This window comes from Ascaphus truei, chromosome 4 (genome assembly GCF_040206685.1).
Source record: "Ascaphus truei isolate aAscTru1 chromosome 4, aAscTru1.hap1, whole genome shotgun sequence".
NCBI classification, from domain to species: domain Eukaryota; kingdom Metazoa; phylum Chordata; class Amphibia; order Anura; family Ascaphidae; genus Ascaphus; species Ascaphus truei.
In genome coordinates, this window is record NC_134486.1 from 227,558,911 (window position 1) to 227,579,623 (window position 20,713).

General features: G+C 41.6%; 1 protein-coding gene across 4 annotated transcripts in view; it reads left to right on the plus strand.

Annotated features, from left to right (window-relative positions):
• Positions 1 to 20,713, plus strand: part of LOC142493253 (potassium/sodium hyperpolarization-activated cyclic nucleotide-gated channel 2-like) — a 707,321-nt gene that overhangs the window by 332,941 nt on the left and 353,667 nt on the right. For 3 of the 4 annotated variants that reach the window (XM_075596961.1, XM_075596964.1, XM_075596962.1), the window contains exons 3-4: positions 837 to 929; positions 16,544 to 16,678. In XM_075596961.1, coding sequence (XP_075453076.1) covers positions 837 to 929; positions 16,544 to 16,678 — 228 coding nt within the window. The remainder of the gene's footprint in view (positions 1 to 836; positions 930 to 16,543; positions 16,679 to 20,713) is intronic. The other variant, XM_075596963.1, reaches the window with a different exon arrangement.

Genomic DNA, 20,713 nt, shown 5'->3' on the forward strand with positions numbered 1-20,713 from the left:
GTGGCGCTGTGCATTATGGCCAAACATCTCCACTTTGGTGTCACCTGTCCAAAGGACATTTTTCCAGAAGTCTTGTGGTTTGTTCAGATGCAACTTTGCAAACCTAAGCCGTGCTGTCATGTTCTTTTTAGAGAGAAGAGGCTTTCTCCTGGCAACCCTTCCAAACAAACCATATTGCTCAATCTTTTTGTAATTGTACTTAATTATTCCCGGGTAAATTTATTGGCAAAACCGACAACTCCGGACCCCAACCTCCAACATTGTGTCAACATTCTGTCAACATTCTGTCAACATTCTGTCAACATTCTGTCAACATTCTGTCATTCTCCGCAAAAAAAACCTTGAAACTCAGATCCTAGCAATCCCTGCTTGATGGCATGCCCAGAAAGGGAAAAACACAAAAAATGATTTTATTACACAAAGTACAATGTGATCATACAATGTTACAGGGTCCAAGAGCTAACTCTCTGGGACCCTTATACACGGAGCAGGGTTAACCAAAATGGGCTTGACCTTTTATTATAGAGCCTGGAGCCTGGTTACCCCCTTCTGTCACAGTTATGTTTTTCTATTTTGTTTGCAATCCATGAATTGACTTAGCAGCATATAGTATACGCTACCATCATAGCTTGTTTACTTACCTATGTTATACATCTGTGTTAAATGAATATTTAATTCAGTTTTTACTGTTTTTCTTTGTGTTACTACATAACAGACTAGATAAATATGTCAGAATACAATCCTGCATTAGTTTTATTTATTATTCCTGTGATATCATTTCTAAACATTAAACACACAGCATTTGGTAATACTGAATATTAAATTATGTATTCAAGATCAAGGATTCTTCTCAAATAAAAAGGAACTATCTGAAAACATGGTTTGTTCCAGATTTGCTTGGGACTCTTCCAATAGACTACATGCTGATGGTGAGTACATTAGTAAGAGTAAATATACCTGAAAATCAAACAACATCTCACCTATTTCTTATGAAAATTCAAGTAACACTGAATGACATACATTTTCCTACATTATAGTTGTTGGGATCCTTTACATGCACTCAAGATTGTATACCATAGAAAAATGATGGCTGTAGTGTGTAAATCTGCAAAATGAACAGGAATATCGAGGCAAATTCTCTTTTTACTATGCTTTACCTTAACTTGAATATTAATTTCAGAATTTATTATTGTATGTATATTAGAAATAAACTTATTATAGAGAAAAATAAACTGTTTAGAGAGAAAAAATTAAATAATCCTGCATATGTTTTTGGGTTTATTATCAAGTCATACAATATACAGCATAAGGGACATTTCTCTAGGTGGCAGACAGGACTATACACAGCGTATATTTACAATTAGGTAAAACAAATGGCTATCCCCAGTAAAGGTGTGATTTGAAAAACTTGTTCAGTACTTTTTCAATGTAGTAACTTACAAATTGTGGAAACAGCAAATGTGTTTACCAGGTACATTTCTAACCTAAAAGGGCAGTCCTTGCAGCTCTTTAAAGAAATAGGTCTGAAGCAGGGGGTCTCCTGGACTTAACTGCATTGATTTCAGCTCCGGGGACCCCGTGCTTCCCAAGAGACGATATCTCTCTGCTGTTTAAATGTCTCGGTCACGCTGGCCAATAGGAAGCTGCAAGGGAGGATATAACGGCTTCCTATTGGCCCATGTGATGCAAGACTTTTAAACCAAGATTTTATGAACCCAGCCAGAGCTCCTAAGAGACATATCGGCACCCGATACGATGTTACATATCTTGTGGACCCTGGAGCTGAAATCAATGCGAATGTTTTCTTGTAAGATAACGTAGTCTTTATTATATCACGCAATGTCTAAATATGAATACAGTAACTGTTACATTTACTTCAATGTGATAAAGGCCCGAATGACCACCTCAGACTATATTGAATTAGACTCTTAGGGGCCTATTCTAGTAGCATCAATCTAGTAAATCGAACGTTTTGGCATGACCCTAACTCACGGTCTGATATTTGTGCTATCACGGTATTCAGAAAGAGTTATCACAAGTCAAATACCGTGAGGTAGGAAAATGCCAATACCGCTCGGGATAGCAGTGTCTTTGTCAGTGTCTTTTTGCTAAGTGCTTCCCCTGTGATCTGCCTGCAGTCTGTAAGAGCTTCACAGAGAAAGATGCACAGAGAGAAGCTACATCTCCCTGCACAGCTCTTACATGCCATCACACTGCTTTTTATTTAATTTTAATAACACAGTATTAAAGGAGATGGTTTCTGGAGCTGAACTACATTCATTTCAGCCTTGGTGACCCCCTGCTTCCTGAGTTATAGGCCCCGGTATGGTTACCTATGTCCTCAATGGGAGCAAAGATAACCCCAATAGCAATGAATGGTTACCCTACTACCCACCCCCTCTACCCCTAACAACCTTTCCCCCCAACACATACAGTACAGTAATTGTGATGATGAAGAGTGCGTGGAGCACAGAAGACCGGTAAGTGCATAAAACAAGAGAAAAACACAAAATTGTGCAATTCTGTGTAGAATAGGGAATGGTTTGAAAGCTGTTGCACAAAAATGTACACTCACATTTTCAATAAAGGTAAACAAGCATTGAATCCCAAACCAAAATCCTTCGTAGTTGTATTTTCAATGGTGTGATTTGAGTGTAAGAAATCAAGTAGAGTGACAGGTATTCACCCGTAGATGCAAGAAACACAGAGAAAGAAGATTGTGCCGAGGGTCGCAGAGTATTACACAGTATCACACTAGCATGTACAAATGGCATCTCGCATGGGGACCCTGAATACAGAAATTGTACGATAGCAGCTGGATGGGTCTTTGGCGATTGGAATTGGGAGTGTGGTGGTCAAACGAAAGTCCTCGCACTGAGACCGGTGCGCTCATTCTGAGGACTGCGTTATAACAGGGTTCAGCTGAATATATAAAAAAAATTATATCGTCAGACCTTTCACAGATACTCAGGGGGAATAATTTGATCATACATCATTTGAGTTAGTCCTTTATTTACTTATGCTTGCCCTCTGAATTGCAAGCAGTGTCTGATCGATTCTGATTGGATCCACGGCCGCTACCCTGCTATGATAGGCTAACAGGGGTCTAAGCCTCCTTTCCTTCAATGTATAAATACTTATGTGCAGGATCAGTATCCTAGACTCCTCCCCGCTGAATAAGCGTGGGTCTCACGCGAAACGTGCGTTGACGAGCAGGGTGTCACGGCAGTGACGTCATTGGAGTGACGATATCTTGCCTTCACAATATGGCTTGTATTACGGTGTTATTTCCTCTGAGATTATATTTGGTCCTCTGTGACCGCTTACCTTCCGTTGAAGGGGTTTAGTATGCTGATTTTTTTATATTTTGTCTCATATCTAATTGATACATACCCTATTATTCCTAAGTGATTTTGCTATTAAGTACCTATGCGATATATGATCTATGTGGACATGTATATATCTATACATACTGACAGTTTAATTTTTACATTCCTTGTTTCATTACAGTACACTATGTTGTGTCTATTTGCCTCTATGTTCCTCATATATGGACAGTTATGACTTCAGTACTGCAATAGCAGGGAACCCATGATCCAACACCATCATATTTAGAGACTTGTATAGGTATTGATTACATGTAGATCAATTTTACCTCTGATACCATTACCTGAGAACACACAGGGTACATTATCCTAGGGAAAACCTACTGAGACCTATATCTATTGATCCTTAATAGGGATCACAGCATACAGTACATACAGATGCAGCGGCCATTATTTTAACAAATCACACGGTATATACCTCAGAATACCCATGTCATGGCGCGGGATTGCTTCCAACCATACCGCCTTAAGACGCGAGTGCAGGCGAGTGCATAAAATGGCATTTTAGTGTTGTGGCTTTTAAACACCTGAAATTGACACAGTAGCACAGTACTGTACACATTACAATGCATTCATTTCATTGCATTTAATTGCACACAATCCATAGAAATTCAAACAAAGCAACCACGATAAACACGTGTGCCTGGGGCGATTGGCTGCATTCATGCCGAGTGGAGTACAGCAGCGCACACGAAAATGTCACCGTGATTTCTTAAAATAATGGCCGCTGCATTTGTACACCTTGTATATCCTAGATGTCAGAGTAGCTTTTCTGCGTATACTGTATATGTTTAGACATGCAATTGTAAGCGTTTATGACAGATTTAACATATTATACTAACCCAGTTTTCTATCTACTTTCACACTCCCCTACGGGGATTTTAATATATTTATTCACTGTATATAGTTAATATCACAATGTACTCTATTTTTGGATGTAATAAAAAATTTATTGCTTTATTTTAATTACTGATCCTGATGTCTGACAGCCTTTGCAGACAAACTATCTGCTGGACAACTGTTGTCCTATATACAGTGTGAAAGCGTATAAATAAAATCAATGAGTCAAGGGTTCAAAGTAACAAGTGAGTTTATCAGCACCATGGTACAAGTGAGATAGAATTCAAATTTGAACTCATGCCTCTGAAGAAATATTGCTTAGTATCACATTTTTATACATTTCAAAAATGAGTAATACACCCCTTAAGGGGGCTGGCTTAGAGATAAATAATAATATGATGACTTTTACAAAAATACATATTGATTGATACATAAATATGCTTTACATTGCTATATTCTTATCCTATATATCACCATAATGTGGGCCGCCCCTTAACCTGCTGACTTGAAGGTTTAGCCCTGTGTGTTACTGTATCTGTCAGATAACAGAACCTAAGGTCAGCAGAATTATCTAAGGCAGGAAAAACCTCTTACGAATGCTATTTTAATTTATTACATGGCTCGTAGGAATTACACAAGGGCGGGTTACATCTAGAAGTGATACACAGCAGAATAAAACATTCACAGATCATACACGAATAAAACAGATAAGCATTCATACAAGCAAACACTCAAAATGGTGGTTAGGCCAAAATGGAGGTGATGATAGTTTGTCTTCATATAGCCTGAGCCACACACATTATCCCAATCTTCACAACAGTCACGTGAAAAAGAAAGTACACCCTCTTTGAATTCCATGGTTTTACGTATCAGGACATAATAACAATCATCTGTTTCTTAGCAGGTCTCAAAATTAGGTAAATACAACCTCAGATGAACAACAGCACATGACATATTACACTGTGTCATGATGTATTTAAGTAAAATAAAGCCAAAATGGAGAAGCCATGTGTGAAAAACTAAGTTCACCTTATGATTCAATAGCTTGTAGAACCACCTTTAACAGCAATAACTTGAAGTAATCATTTTCTGTATGACTTTTTAAGTCTCCCACATCGTTGTGGAGGAATTTTGTCCCACTCTTCTTTACAACGTTGCTTCAGTACATTGAGGTTTGTGGGCATTTGTTTATGCACAGCTCTCTTAAGGTCCAGCGACAGCATTTCAATTGGGTTGAGGTCTGGACATTGACTGGGCCATTGCAACACCTTGATTCTTTTCTTTTTCTGCCATTCTGTTGTAGATTTGCTGGTGTGCTTGGGATCATTGTCCTGTTGCATGACCCAATTTCGGCCAAGATTTACCTGTCTGACAGATGGCCTCACATTTGACTCTAGAATACTTTGGTATACAGAGGAGTTCATGGTCGACTCAATGACTGCAAGGTTCCCAGGTCCCGTGGCTGCAAAAACAAGCCCAAATAATCACCCCTCCACCACCGTGCTTGACAGTTGGTATGAAGTGTTTGTGCTGATATGCTGTGTTTGGTTTTTGCCAAACGTGGCTCTGTGCATTATGGCCAAACATCTCCACTTTGGTCTCGTCTGTCCAAAGGACATTGTTCCAGAAGTCTTGGGGTTTGTTCAGATGCAACTTTGCAAACCTAAGCCGAGCTGCCATGTTCTTTTTAGAGAGAAGAGGCTTTCTCCTGGCAACCCTTCCAAACAAACCAAAATTGTTTCAGTCTTTTTCTAATTGTACTGTCATGAACTTTAACATTTAACATGCTAACTGAGGCCTGTAGAGTCTGAGATGTAACTCTTGGGTATTTTCTAATTTCTCTGAGCATTGCACGGTCTGACCTTGGGGGGTAATTTGCTAGGATGTCCACTCCTGGGAAGATTGGCAACTGTCTTGAATGTTTTCCATTTCTGAATAATCTTTCTCACTGTAAAATGATGGACATTAAATTGTTTGGAAATGGCCTTATAACCCTTCCCAGATTGATGGACAGCAACAATTGCTTTTCTAAGATCATTGCTGATGTCTTTCCTCCTTGGCATTGTGTTAACACACCTGAATGCTCAAGACAGCAAACTGCTAAAACTTCGGCTTTTATAGAGGTGGTCACACTTGCTGATGATCAATTAATCAAGGGCATTTGATTAGCAGCACCTGTCTGCTACTTAGCATTTTAATTCCTATGGAAGCAGTAAGGGTGTACTTAGTTTTTCACACATAGCTTCTCCATTTTGGCTTAATTAAAAAAAAAAATAATCATGACACAGTGTAATATGTCTTGTGTTGTTGTTCATCTGAGGTTGTATTTACCTAACTTTTAGACCTGCTAAGGAACAGATGATTGTTATTATGTCCTGATATTTAAATCCGTGGAATTCAAAGAGGGTGTACTTTCTTTTTCACATGACTGTATCTGTGTAATTACATTGAGTACAACTATTTGGAGGATATTTTTGATCCTACTGAATCAGTACTGTGTATATTATATCTTCCTCCTATGCACCTTTATTTTAGAATTTATATTTTGATTCCTTTCATATGAGGACTAGTTCCATGGCGAGCGGTCAGACCAATCTTGCTCTAGTGTGATACTGTGTGACACTGTGACCCTTGGCAAAATCTTCTTTCTCTGTGTTTCTTGCATCTACGTGTGAGTACCTGTCACTCTGCCTGATATCTTATGCTCAAATCACACCATTGAAAATACAACTACGAAGGATTTCGTTTTGGGATTCAATGCTTGTTTACCGTTATTGAAAATGTGAGTGTACATTTTTGTGGAACAGCTTTCAAACCATTCCCTATTCTATACAGAATTGCACAATTTTGTGTTTTTCTCTTGTTTTATGCACTTTGCGGTCTTCTGTGCTCCCCGCACTCTTCATCATCATCACTACTGTACTATATGTATCATCATCACTACTGTACTGTATGTGTTGGGGGGGTTGAAGAAACAAACAGGAAGGTTAATCTTGGGTTGAAGCATGTGTATATATATATATACACACACATACACACACAGTTAGGTCCGTAAATACTTGGACACTAACACAATTTTCATAATTTTGGCTCTGTATGCCACCACAATGGATTTGAAATGAAACAACTGAGATGCAATAGAAGTGCAGACTTTCAGCTTTAATTCAAGGGGTTGAACAAAAATATCGTATGAAACGTTTAGGAATTGCAACCATTTTCATACACAGTCCCCTTATTTCAGGGGCTCAAATGTAATTGGACAAATTAACACAATCATAAATAAAATGTTCATTTTTAATACTTTGTCGAGAATCCTTTGCCGGCAATGACTGCTTGAAGTCATGCATGGACATCACCAAACGCTGGGTTTCCTCCTTTGTGATGCTTTGCCAGGCCTTTACTGCAGCTGTCTTTAGTTGTTGTTTGTTCGTGGGTCTTTCTGCCTTAAGTTTTTTCTTCAGCAAGTGAAATGCATGCTCAATCGGGTTAAGATCAGGTGATTGACTCGGTCATTGCAGAATATTCCACTTCTTATGCTTCGAATCATGAGCCGTTCCAAGCCTTCTCCATACTTTTTTATAAAACAGATAATGTGGTATGCTTCAAATCACGAGCCGTTCCAAGCCTTCTCCATACTTTTTTAAAAAAACTCCTGGGTTGCTTTCGCAGTATGTTTTGGGTCATTATCCATCTGTAAAGTGAAGTGTCGTCCAATTAACTTTGCTGAATTTGGCTGAATCTGAGCAGACAATATATCCCTATACACTTCAGAATTCATCTGGCTGATTCTGTCTTGTGTCACATCATCAATAGACATTGGTGACCCAGTTCCATTGTAAGCCATGCATGCCCATGCCATCACACTGCTCCACCATGTTTTACAGACAATGTGGTATGCTTCGAATCATGAGCCGTTCCAAGCCTTCTCCATACTTTTTTCTTCCCATCATTCTGATACAGGTTGATCTTAGTTTCATCTGTCCAAAAAATGCTGTTCCAGAACTGAGCTGGCTTTTTTTTATATTGTTTGGCAAAGTCTAATTTGGCCTTTCTATTCTTGAGGCTTATGAATGGTTTGCCCCTTGTGTTGAACCCACTGTATTTGCTCTTGTGAAGTCTTCTCTTTATGGTTGACTTGGATAATGATATGCCTACCTCACTTGGCTGGATGTTGTGAAGGGGTTTTTCTTTACCATGGAAAGGATCCTACGATCATCCACCACTGTTGTCTTCCGTGGACGTCCATGCCTTTTTGTGTTGCAGAGCTCACCAGTGCATTCTTTTTTTCTCAAAATGTACAAAACTATAGATTTGGCCACTCCTAATGTTCCTGCTATCTCTCTGATGGATTTTCTTTTTTTTTTGCAGCCTAAGGATGCCCTGTTTCACTTGCATTGAGAGCTCCTTTGACCGCATGTTGTGGGCTCACAGCAACAGCTTCCAAATGTGAATGCCACACCTGGAATTAACTCCAGACCGTTTACCTGCTTAATTGATGATGCAATAACGAAGGAATAGCCCACACCTGTCCATGAAACAGCTTTTGAGTCAATTGTCCAATTACTTTTGGTCCCTTGAAAAAGAGGGGGCTACATATTAAAGAGATGTAATTCCTAAACCCTTCCTCCAATTTGGATGTGAATACCCTCAAATTAAAGCTGATAGACTGCACTTTATGCCCATATTATTTAACTGTAACTTTAATTTATTTTGGTACACTGCTGAAATAACAAAACTTGTATTAGTGTCCAATTATTTCCGGACATATATATATATATATATATATATATATATATATATATATAGGTTATGGTGGGTAAAAAAAGTGACAAAAACCCTCCACAGTATAGCATATAGCAACTGTAAATATTCCTGTATATTCATTTGCATGTCTTAGACAGGTCTGCAACCCTGTCTTTCACCATTATCGCCCAGCACACAGCACTTCCACTGCAGCAAGGGATTCTGGGAAATGACATGCAAATGAGCACACAGTGCCACCTTTTATCTCAAGCTCACATTACATGAACAACACTTAGCCAATGCATGCTGCTTTAAACACAGCTTTTAAGCAAGGACTTGTGAGATGCAAAGTCAGTTAACCCACTCACAGACATGTTTCAACCTTGATGGGTATCATCAGTGTGGGGTTGGTTGCTGACATTTGCTCATTTGAGATTAAAGAGTAGGTAATCACCACATTTATTAAGGTTATGGTGTGTAAAAAAGTGACAAAAACCCTCCACAGTATAGCATATAGCAACTGTAAATATTCCTGTATATTCATTTGCATGTCTTAGACAGGTCTGCAACCCTGTCTTTCACCATTATCGCCCAGCACACAGCACTTCCACTGCAGCAAGGGCTTCTGGGAAATGACATGCAAATGAGCACACAGTGCCACTTTTTATCTCAAGCTCACATTACATGAACAACCCTTAGCCAATGCATGCTGCTTTAAACACAGCTTTTAATCAAGGACTTGGGAGATGCAAAGTCAGTTAACCCAATCACAGACATGTTTCAACCTTGATGGGTATCATCAGTGTGAGGTTGTTTGCTGACATTTGCTCATTGTAGAATAATATAAAAACAAAACACAAAAAAGTGCAAGCTCCATAGCGCGTAACTGTGTACAAATGAGGGTGAATTTATTAAGAAAAGTGTCCCTAGGAGATACACTTACAAAAAGTTAGAATAAAATATACATTGGAGAGAATCTGTATGGGGCGTCATCTACAGGAGTGGGGGAGAGGGATTTCGTCCGTGATTCTGAGCACCTGGTTTGACTGCTTCTGACTCCTGCCACGAGTCTTGCAGCAATTCAGCGTCTCTGATGTTAAAGGAGCTTCTTTTGAAGGTGCAATAGTGGAAGCACTTCCTCAGGAAGTCACGCAACGTGACGAAACGCGTAGAGACGGGGTGACGCCATCTCAGACGGTCTTGTGGGAGGAGGTACTGTGTTCTTCAGCACTTTTCCAGCTTTTCCAGCTATTCTGCTTGTGCTTCCACTATTCCACCTTCAAAAGAAATGATGATCAGGGATCCACGGCTGCTCTCAGAAGGAATAACCAATTCAAGCAGGAAAACTATAGAAAGAGAAGAACAGAGAGCGCACGTCCCATAGTGTAAAACAGTACATTTAATCAATAAAAAGAATGGACAAGGGGATAAAGAACACTTACAAAAGTGCAAGATAAAAAGGCAATTTGTGATATAATCACCACCAACAAGGTCACACCATCCTGGAACACATCAGCTGTTGGATAGTCCCTCCGGTTCACCTCCAGCAATAGTCAGATGATCGCAAATAGTGTCTCTTTGCCTCAATGCTGTTTGGAGTTTTTTTCAGCTTCAGATCAGCTCCATGCGCTCTCCGGCCGTAAAGCGCACTCTGCGTGATGACGTAGTGTCGTGGTTACGTGCCCTGACGCGTTTCGTCACGACAGTGACTTTATCAAAGGGAATAACAACTAGGGGGAGGGCTCGGTATTTATAGGCTCATCTATACAAAGGGGAGTGGCGCCGGGACAGCCAGAGGCCAATTGTCAGTGCCCATGCATGAAACCACGGCACTGGCGATCAGCCTATGAAAACAGCCGTGCCAAACCTGTCAGCAACAATAATAAGTTATAATAATATATATACGCTGACGAAACAAAACTGCAATATAAAAAAGTGTGTAAATGCATAATTCATCTAAATAGAACCACATAACAATGGAGGTGGATAGCAGTAAATAATATACTGTATATATTCACAAAAAGAATTTGTAAATAGTAAACCATATAGAAATAATCAATAATTAGAACTCACAGCATTAAAAAATTAATTTAATTAGCAGCCCCAGAACCCTAGCAGTGGCGCAAATCCGGAATACTCAGTGTGGATGGTTGTCGCCCCCCCCCGCTGCCAGCCCCTGAAGTCAGGTCGTATAAGCTAAGCTACCCCCCCCTCCCCCTCCCCATCCCCCTCCATGTGTGACCCTTGGCCTGGCTCAACGGTCCCCCCCATACCCTGCTCCGAGTCTGTCTCAAATGTACTGTATATATCCAATACAGCAAGCTTAGCTGTATGCTCTGGGTGCCCCCCAACCATTGTTAGATGATATCACCATCTAAAGGAGTCCCACCTCAACCAACGCTACTCCCTCCCCCCCTTCCCCTCCCCAATGTCCCCTGTACACCCCGACTTAAGAGGTAAACCACGACAGCCACAGTGGCCCTATACGCCTCTCAGGGGCTCTTTGTGCCGAACCACAGCTTACAGTTAAGGGAATATCAACTACTGCATCTGTTTAAGGTTATACACCAGCGATCCCTCTCCGCCATTCCCCCCCCCCCTCTCCCCCCCTTCTCCCCCACCTCTCCCCCCCTCTCTGCCCCCCTCTCTCCCCCCCCCACACATCGGCTGCAGGAGCACTCTAAGTCTGTCTAAGCAGAATTTTGCGCCCCCAGCGACCCTCTGAACCGAACAACAGTTGTTTATATGGTGTAAATAAGATGTAGATAGCATTAGATGATATTAATGTGTCGAAACATCCTGTGCATAACCACAAGTCATTATGTGGTATAAATAACCTGTGGTAAATGGGAACTGCTACTCAGGCGATGAAAAAGCACCATACGCTCATAAATGTCAGATCCCCATGAGTCCCCCCGCCCTCATCACGTCCTCCCCCCGCCCTCTCTCGCCTCCCCTCCCCTCAACCGCCCTACCCCTCCCCTCTCCCCACCCCTCTCCCCCCACCTTTTTCCCCCCCCTTCTCTCACCCCCCCGCACACCGCCTGCAGGAGCACTCTAAATCTGTTTAAGCAGAAATTTGCGCCCTCAGCGACCATCTGAACCGAATAACAGTAGCTTATATGATGTAAATAAGATGTGGAAATCATTAGATGATATTAATGTGTTGAAACGTCCTGTGCATAACCACAGATCAATATGTTGTATAGATAAATCGCAGATCCCCATGAGTCCCCCCCCATCATCTCGTCCTCCCCCCCTCTCCCAAAATCTCCGGAAGGATCTCCAGGAGCTCTGATCCCCCTTTCCTTGACACAATGGTGCCAAAGGAACTTACTATTGGGCTCCCCGAAAGCCCGCTTCTCTTTCTCCCCATGTGTGTCTACCCCCCTCTCCCCCCTGCCCCTCCCAGCCCTCCCCCCCACCCCTCCCCGATCTCCCACATCTGTAAGGATCATAAGGCAGAAAACATGCCCACCATCTCTCCCCCCCATAAGGAACCAGATCTCCCCCGTCATGGGAAACACACGGGGCCCAGACCCCCCAACTCTGGGAAACCCCCCCCCCAAATAATGTCGTCACTTAAAATTATCTCCCTCAATGTTAAGGGCCTCAACTTAGTTAAGAAACGCAAACTAGCACTACAGGAACTTAAAAAAACAAAGAGCGACATTATTTGTATTCAAGAAACCCACTTTAACTCTAACGACCCCCCCAATACGTTCAAACAGGCCTTCCCTCAGGCCTTCTATGCTTCCTCCCTCATTAAAAAAAGGGGAGTCACCATACTGATAAAAAACAATGTCCCCTTTGCCCCTACTAATATAGTCAGAGACCCAGAGGGACGATACTTACTTCTGCAGGGGTCCCTATCCGGAAACCCCATCTCTATCATCAATGTATATGCCCCCAACGAAAACCAGGTACGCTTCATACAGGACCTTCTAGAATCCCTAGACCAATCAATACTCGCCGCACTACTATTGGTCGGAGACTTTAATATGGTTCTGTCGCCAGACCAAGACACGTCTAGCATGCCCTCCACTACACATACAGCCCAGACCCACCAAAAGGCGAAAAAGTTCAGAGAGATCTTACAGAACTTTTTCCTCACGGATATTTGGAGGGCCCAGCACGTAGGCCAGAGTGACTACACGTTCTTCTCGGCCCCACATCAGTCTTACTCGCGGATCGACTATTTGCTAGGAACCACAAACGTTCTCCAGGCGGCCTCCCACTCCGACATAGGCCTGATCACATGGTCGGACCATGACAATGGGAGCTGATCTGAGGCTGAAAAAAACTCCAAACAGCATTGAGGCAAAGAGACACTATTTGAGATCATCTGACTATTGCTGGAGGTGAACCGGAGGGACTATCCAACAGATGATGTGTTCCAGGACGGTGTGGCCTTGTTGGTGGTGATTGTATCACAAATTGCCTTTTTATCTTGCACTTTTGTAAGTGTTCTTAATCCCCTTGTCCATTCTTTTTATTGATTAAATGTACTGTTTTACACTATGGGACGTGCGCTCTTTGTTCTCTTTCTCTCTATATCTATATATATATATAACACCAGCCTCACACTGATGATACCCATCAAGGTTGAAACATGTATGTGAGTAGGTCTAATGGCTTTGCATCTCATCCCAGCCTCTGTTTAAAAGCTGTGTTTAAAACAGCATGCATTGGCTTGAGGATTGGCTTATGTAATACGAGCTTGAGACAAAAGGTGGCACTGAGTGCTCATTTGCATGTCATTTCCCAGAATCCCTTGCTGCAGTGGAAGCGCTGGATGCTGGATGACAATGGGGAAAGACAGGGTTGCAGACCTGTCTAAGACATGCAAATGAACATACAGTAATATTTACAGTTGCTTTATGCTTTACTGTGGAGGGTTTTTGTCACTTTTTTTACCCACCATAACCTTAATGACAGTGGTGATTACCTAGTCTAGTCTCAAACCTGCTTTGCCATTAAGACCAGCCTCACACTGATGATACCCATCAAGGTTGAAACATGTATGTGAGTAGGTCTAATGGCTTTGCATCTCATTCCAGCCTCTGTTTAAAAGCTGTGTTTAAAACAGCATGCATTGGCTTGAGGATTGGCTTGTGTAATATGAGCTTGAGACAAAAGGTGGCACTGAGTGCTCATTTGCATGTCATTTCCCAGAATCCCTTGCTGCAGTGGAAGTGCTGGATGCTGGGTGACAATGGAGAAAGACAGGGTTGCAGACCTGTCTAAGACATGCAAATGAACATACAGTAATATTTACAGTTGCTATATATATATATATAGATACATATATATATATATATATATATATATATATATATATATATATATATATAGCTTAAGTCTATAGGGAACCATGTTAAAAATGGCTTTGAAGCAAAAGGTGCTCATTTGCATGTAATTTCGCAGAATCCCTTGCTGCAGTGGAAGTGCTGTGTGCTGGGTGATAATGGTGAAAGGCGGGGTTGCGGACCTGTCTAAGACATGCAAATGAGCATACAGTAATATTTACATTTGTTTTATATATATAGTTTTTTTTACCATTGCCCTTTTTCAAATGTAGAGTGCCCTGAACTTTCTTGTGTGTTTTGTGTACATATATATATATATAATATTATTTATCACATCTATATATTCATTATTCTTAGCACAATCATTTTGCACTATATATGTGTTTTTTAATGCCATTTGGCATTCTTATTCACTAATCACTACCACTGGAGCGCTGGGTGATTTTTTTGTTTACAGTATAGGAATAGGCAATATGACTATTATCAAGATCGGGATAATAGCGCATTTGCCCATTAAAAATAAAACAGTACCCAGCCAGCATACAGTATAGTAAATTAAAGTTGTACATACCCTTGCCAGGATGAAGGCTTCCCTCGTCCTCATCTAAAAAAAGAACAATCACCAAATAAAATACATTACATTGAAACAAAAACAAGTATTTGCCAATAAACCCATTGATTGTCACTGTGTTAAACCGTGTCCACAATATGGCCATAGAATGCCTTAATTACTGTTGTGGTTAATAACTGCTAAAGTAATTGAGGGGTTAGTGGCCAGTAGTTAGTTGTTTTATTTTAATGTTGCTGCCACGGAAGACTCAGAGGACGGAGAGAAGGGCGAGGATGGCTGCGTATTTTTTTATTTTTTTTAATGGGTAATTGCTCTATTACCCGGATCAGGATTTTTCCCTATTGTACTGTATGTGTGGGGAGGGGTGATGTTGTTGGGGGTAGAGGGGGGTTGCTTAATTTCTCCAAAAAATTGTGTTTGAGCATTATTTCATCTCCAGCTTGGTTTGTCTGAGAGGGAGAGCTATTGATCAGTAAAAAGCAGTTCTCGAGCGAGTTTGCCATGTTATCTGAGCTTTCTGAATAGTTACACATACAAAGTCGCTCGAAGTGCACAAAACTCTCGATAAGTCACTTATCGAAGCTACTAGAATAGGCCTCTTATGTAGGACCAGATTTTCAATGTAAAAACCGGGACATTAAAAAATATTTATTAAACAAATCAAACTGCCACCCCTCTTTTTTGTTGTTGCTTTTTTCCCTCTACCCCCCACCCTCCCTCTCCCATCCCACTCCCCCATCCTCTCCTCCCTCTTCCCCATCATCTCTCCTCACCCCATCCTTTCTCCACCCACTCCCTCTCCATTCTCTCTCCCTTCCCTACTCCCTATGCATCCTCTCACCCCTCTCCCTCTCCATCCTCTCCCCCACTCCCTCACCATCATCTCTCCCCCCACTCCCTCTCCATCCTATCTCCCCCCTCAATACCCTCTACACCCTATCCCCCATTCCCCACTACTCTCCATCCTCTCTCCCCCCACTCCCTCTCCACCCTCTCCACCCGCACTCCCTCTCCATCCTTTCTCCACCCCCCACTCCATCCTCTCTCCCCCCACTCCCTCTCCACCCTATTTCTCCACTCCACTCCCTCTACATCCTCTCTCCCCACCCCACTGCCTTTCCATCCTCTCTCCCCACCCCCTCTGCCTCTCCATCCTCTCTTCCCACCCCACTGCCTCTCCATGCTCTCCTCGCCACTCCCTCTTCATCCCCACTCCCCCATATATACACACAAACACCACACCATATACACACATCCAAACATGCAACATTAGTTTAACACACACATACCATCTACAAATACAAATGTATATTCAACCTATACAAAGACTAAATATACAACATATACATGCACATAATGCATTACAAATACAGACACTTACCAGCACACACACACCAACACATACACTTACCAACACGGAACCGGGAGATAAGAAGATAAAAGGGTCATACTGTACCAGTATATACCTGCTACAGACATATGACCTTCTTAAACATTGATACTTGCTGTGGGTATTTAGAAATCTGGTGACTTGCAATAAACTTCTGATATGGTAAAACCTGTTGTGGTATCATTCAATCTTAATAAAGCACATTTTTTTTTCTTCAAACAAAATGTTAATTTAATATATAAATATAAACTGGATTTCTTCTTTTCATAAAACATATCAAAAATATATTTTTTTTCCTGTAAAGCATGGAAAAACTTTATCATCTGAAAATCCATCAATTGCTACAGTTGTGAAAATAAATAAATTGGCTAGAGTGTTTTCTCTCCTACGATTATTTCGGTTTACACGACTTGTCAGATACGTGCAACATTTGGAGGAGGTAAGAACATATTTGCTTTTTGTTTACCAATATAATCTTCTATAATAAAGAGAGCTTAAGTAGATTTATGTATCATAAACCACTAATTTGGAGATGTTACATTCATCGGGTCTTCGGGGGGTCTCCATGGGTCTCACCGCAGGAGTCTGGGGGCCTCTGGGTGGTCCTTGCGGGTGTCTGTCAGTGTCCGGATGGACCCCGCGGGTGACCGGGGGCCTCCGAGTGGTCCCCACGGGTGTCCGGGTGGTCCCCGCGAGTGTCCGGATTGTCCCCGCAGTTGTCTGGGTGTCTCCAGGTGGTCCCCGTGGGTGTCTGGGGGTGTCCGCAGATCCCCGCCGGCCTCCGGTATCAATCCTGTGCAGATTTTTTTTTGCAGTGCCATACATTCAAATAAATACAATCCCCCCCTTCCCCCTAACCCCAATACATACAGTACAGTAATGGGCAAAATGACTAAATAAATAAAACTTGCACTTACCCCTGCCAGTGTGAAGGCCGTCCTTGTCCTCATCATCGCCCGTTGGCAGCAACATAATAATCAAAAATACAATCTAATGGCCCCTAACCCCTTAACCACCTAAGCAGTTAGTAACTGCTATAGTAATTAAGGGGTTAACTCACCCTCCCCCCGCTACCCACCCGGGCAGCATAACCACCTTCCCCGCGCCAACTGCCCCCACCCTCCACCCCAACTACCCATTCATTGGCACAGTGTTAAAGCATGCCCATATAATATGAGCATGCTTGGCTACTACAGTATAGCAATAAATGGGAAAGCTTTAAAAAAATAAAATCAGGCACAAAATAAAACACATTGCGTCTTTGATCGAGAGCTTCCTGAGACCCCGGAAATAGGAGGGTGAAGACATCTAAAAGGTAAGAAAAACATTGAATGTATGTAAATTTTATTTTTCAGGTATTTTGATTTGTATTTTTAACTTGTTATTTGTTTGATTGCCCATTGATTGCCAGTGTATTTATCTATGCCCCTTTAGGGCTATAGATAAATACAGTGACAAGCAATGCATTTGTTGGCAAATTTGTTTTATATTATTTTTATTGATTGATACAAGCAATCTTGTGTTTCTTTGTTGATTTGTTTTTGTCATTCTTGTTTATTTTGGGTGTTTTGATTTTTAATTATAGTGTTTTTTGTTTTGCACTTGTATTTATTTCTAGTATTTGTTTGGTTTTTACTTTATAATTGTTGTTTATTTTTCGTGTGTTTCTTCTTGTGATTGAGTTAATTTAATGTAGTTTTTTTGGTGCATGTTTATATTACTGTATATGGGTGTGATTTACCACTGTGTGAATCAATTGGTTTCTTGGCATTTGTAATGTGTGCCTCTTTTTTTTTTTTTTTAGCTTGTCCATTAATTGCTATAGTGGCAAAGCATGCCTATATTATATACACTGTGCCAATCAATGGGTAGCAGGGGTGGAGGGTGGGGGTAGTTACTACAGAGAAAGTTGCTACGCCTCCTGGGTGGGTAGCAGGGGAGGGTTGGTTAACCCCTTAATTACTATAGCGGCTACTAACCTCTAAGGTAATTAAGGTAATTAAGGTGCTAGGGGCAATTAGATTGTATTTTTTTTGTGCCCACGGAAGACATGGACGGTGATGAGGATGCTCTTCATCCTGGCAGGACTAAGTGCAAATTGTATTCACTTTATGCTGGCTGGTTTTATTTTAAATGGGCAAATGCACTGTTTTCCATATCTGAATAATAGTTATTTTGCCCATTACTGTACTGTTTGTGGGGGTGGGTGAGTTGTTTATTGGTGGGTAGTAAGTATTGTAATGTTTATTGGGGGTAGAGGGATTGGGTAAAGGAGTTACTTGGCCCAGGGTGGGTGTTTAGGCCTACCGGTTGGGTCGCGCAGGGGGCGGTTCACCCCTTCATTACCATTACTATAATGAGCAGTCCCATTTCCAAGTGACAAAGGCGCTTCAGCACTGAATCCCTTTGATATATGTACTCGTAAAAAGGACTGGATAAGGATATGGATAAACTGCTTGAAAGTAGTAAAGTCCCCAGGTGGGCCAATGTACCCTGAAGGGTAAGGTGTAAGGCTAAAAAAAAAACCCCATCAAACCCTCATTGGGATGGTCCCTGGACTCACATTGAGCAATCATGAATAAGAAAGTACTCACAGAAATCTCTAAATCCTGAAGTCCTGGTAGGCGTGCAGCCTGGAGTAGAGAGGTAAATCCGAAAAACAAAGTGATTCTGGCGCAACAGCCAAAAGTGGGTCCCAAAACAGTTGATATTAAAAATAATTCTTTATTAATCCATCTAAAAAAGTGGAGGCACTAACAAAAAGATCATTTTAATGACTGAACCCAGTCATAGAACATCCAAAGTTTTGGTGACTAGCACCTTCATCCCTGGAGTGTTTAGTCTATATGCTGCTATCCTGACTAGGTTTTTTTGCCTGCAGCACCCAAATGTTTTTTCTGTTATATTTACCTTTGTCCTCATTCAGTTGAGGCACCCTTGGTGATGTTGGGGCAGTTGGGGCTATATCTTGATCCTTTTCAGCTTATCCGGACCTAATGAAGAGAAATCCCAGCTATTTACCCCTAAAATAGTGTAACTTGGCTGTCCTAGTAATATTTCATCTAGCCAAATAGTCTTTAATATCGGTGGGAGAACTGGGAATGTGTAAATGTAACCCATGTCGGTAAGAATGTATTTCAAATCATGTATTCTTTATTCCCTGTGACAATCCTTCCCCCTCCCCCCCCCCCTGTTCAGAAACTGGCATTGTCTTATGATGGGATTTGGGCTAGCTGTGTGTAATTCTAAGTCCTGTTTTTTACATAAATACCTTATGTCTGTATTTATGCCCGTGTTAGCAATTCCCCACAGCTTAGATACTTGGTATTGTGTGGTGATGGAATTAACATGTCAGCCCTGCAAGAAAGTAAATTAGATATTCCACTGTTACTGTCATTTCTATGGAGAAAGACTAAGCAATCCACTTAGTTGAAGCTCTCTATAGAAATAATAGGATTAAAACCAGAGTTGGGACAGCTATGTGTCAGGACTCCTATGGGAGGTGAAAGGCTGCTGATCAGATCTGGGAGTAAGAGCATTGTACTGTCCAAACTCTGAGGCTCCTACTCAGTGGAAGGTATTGAGTGCCTCAGCACGCCCTCCTCTGTCTTTTGTGGCACCAACCTAATCCATGCTCTGATTGGTCAGTAGCCCCCCTCCCCTGTAAATGATAGCCACAGAGGGCTATATAAGGGATGCTGCTGATCAGAGCATTAGATACCCTCAGAGGGAGAGACACACTGGGAAGGAGTGTGTAGATTCCCTCAGAGGACCATCTGAGAGAAACCCTGGGAAGGAGTGTGAATACGATTTGATAGACACTCTGGGAAGGAGTGTGGAGTTGGACTGTGACCAGCTGGAGGTACATGTCAGAGGGGCTGCTGTTTGTTCAGCACTCTAATATCATGAAACGGACAGTGGAAACCCATTTGAAGTGTGTCCCTGCACCTAGGAAAGGTAGATCTCATTCCCCAGACCCCTGTAGGTATGTATATTTGTGTATTTTGCATTCTTATGTTTCAGAGGTCTTATCCAAAATAACCCTCATTTTATTTCACGCCTTATTTGCCCTGTGACTGATCCCTTTAAATATAAATGGTGTTAAAAGACCTTGTCTACCGTGACAACATCTCAATAGATTTGCCATATTAAGTGAAGATATTGGGAGTGTCAGGGCAGAAATGGCAAGGCTGGGGGAGACTTATTCCTCTAGCAGCCAGGGGAATAGTTTCTCCAGCACAGATGGAACTGAGGATGCTCAGATACCAAAAAAGATTATGGTGGTAGGGAACTCCATTATTAGGAAGGTAAATAGGGCAATCTGTTACCATGACAGCATGAACGAACAGTTTGTTGCCTTCAGGGTGCTGGGGTTTGGCACATTGTGGATCGGGTAGACAGATTGTTGGGAGGGGCTAGGATTGACCCAGCGGTCTTGGTACATGTTGACACCAATGACAAAGTTAGAGAAAGT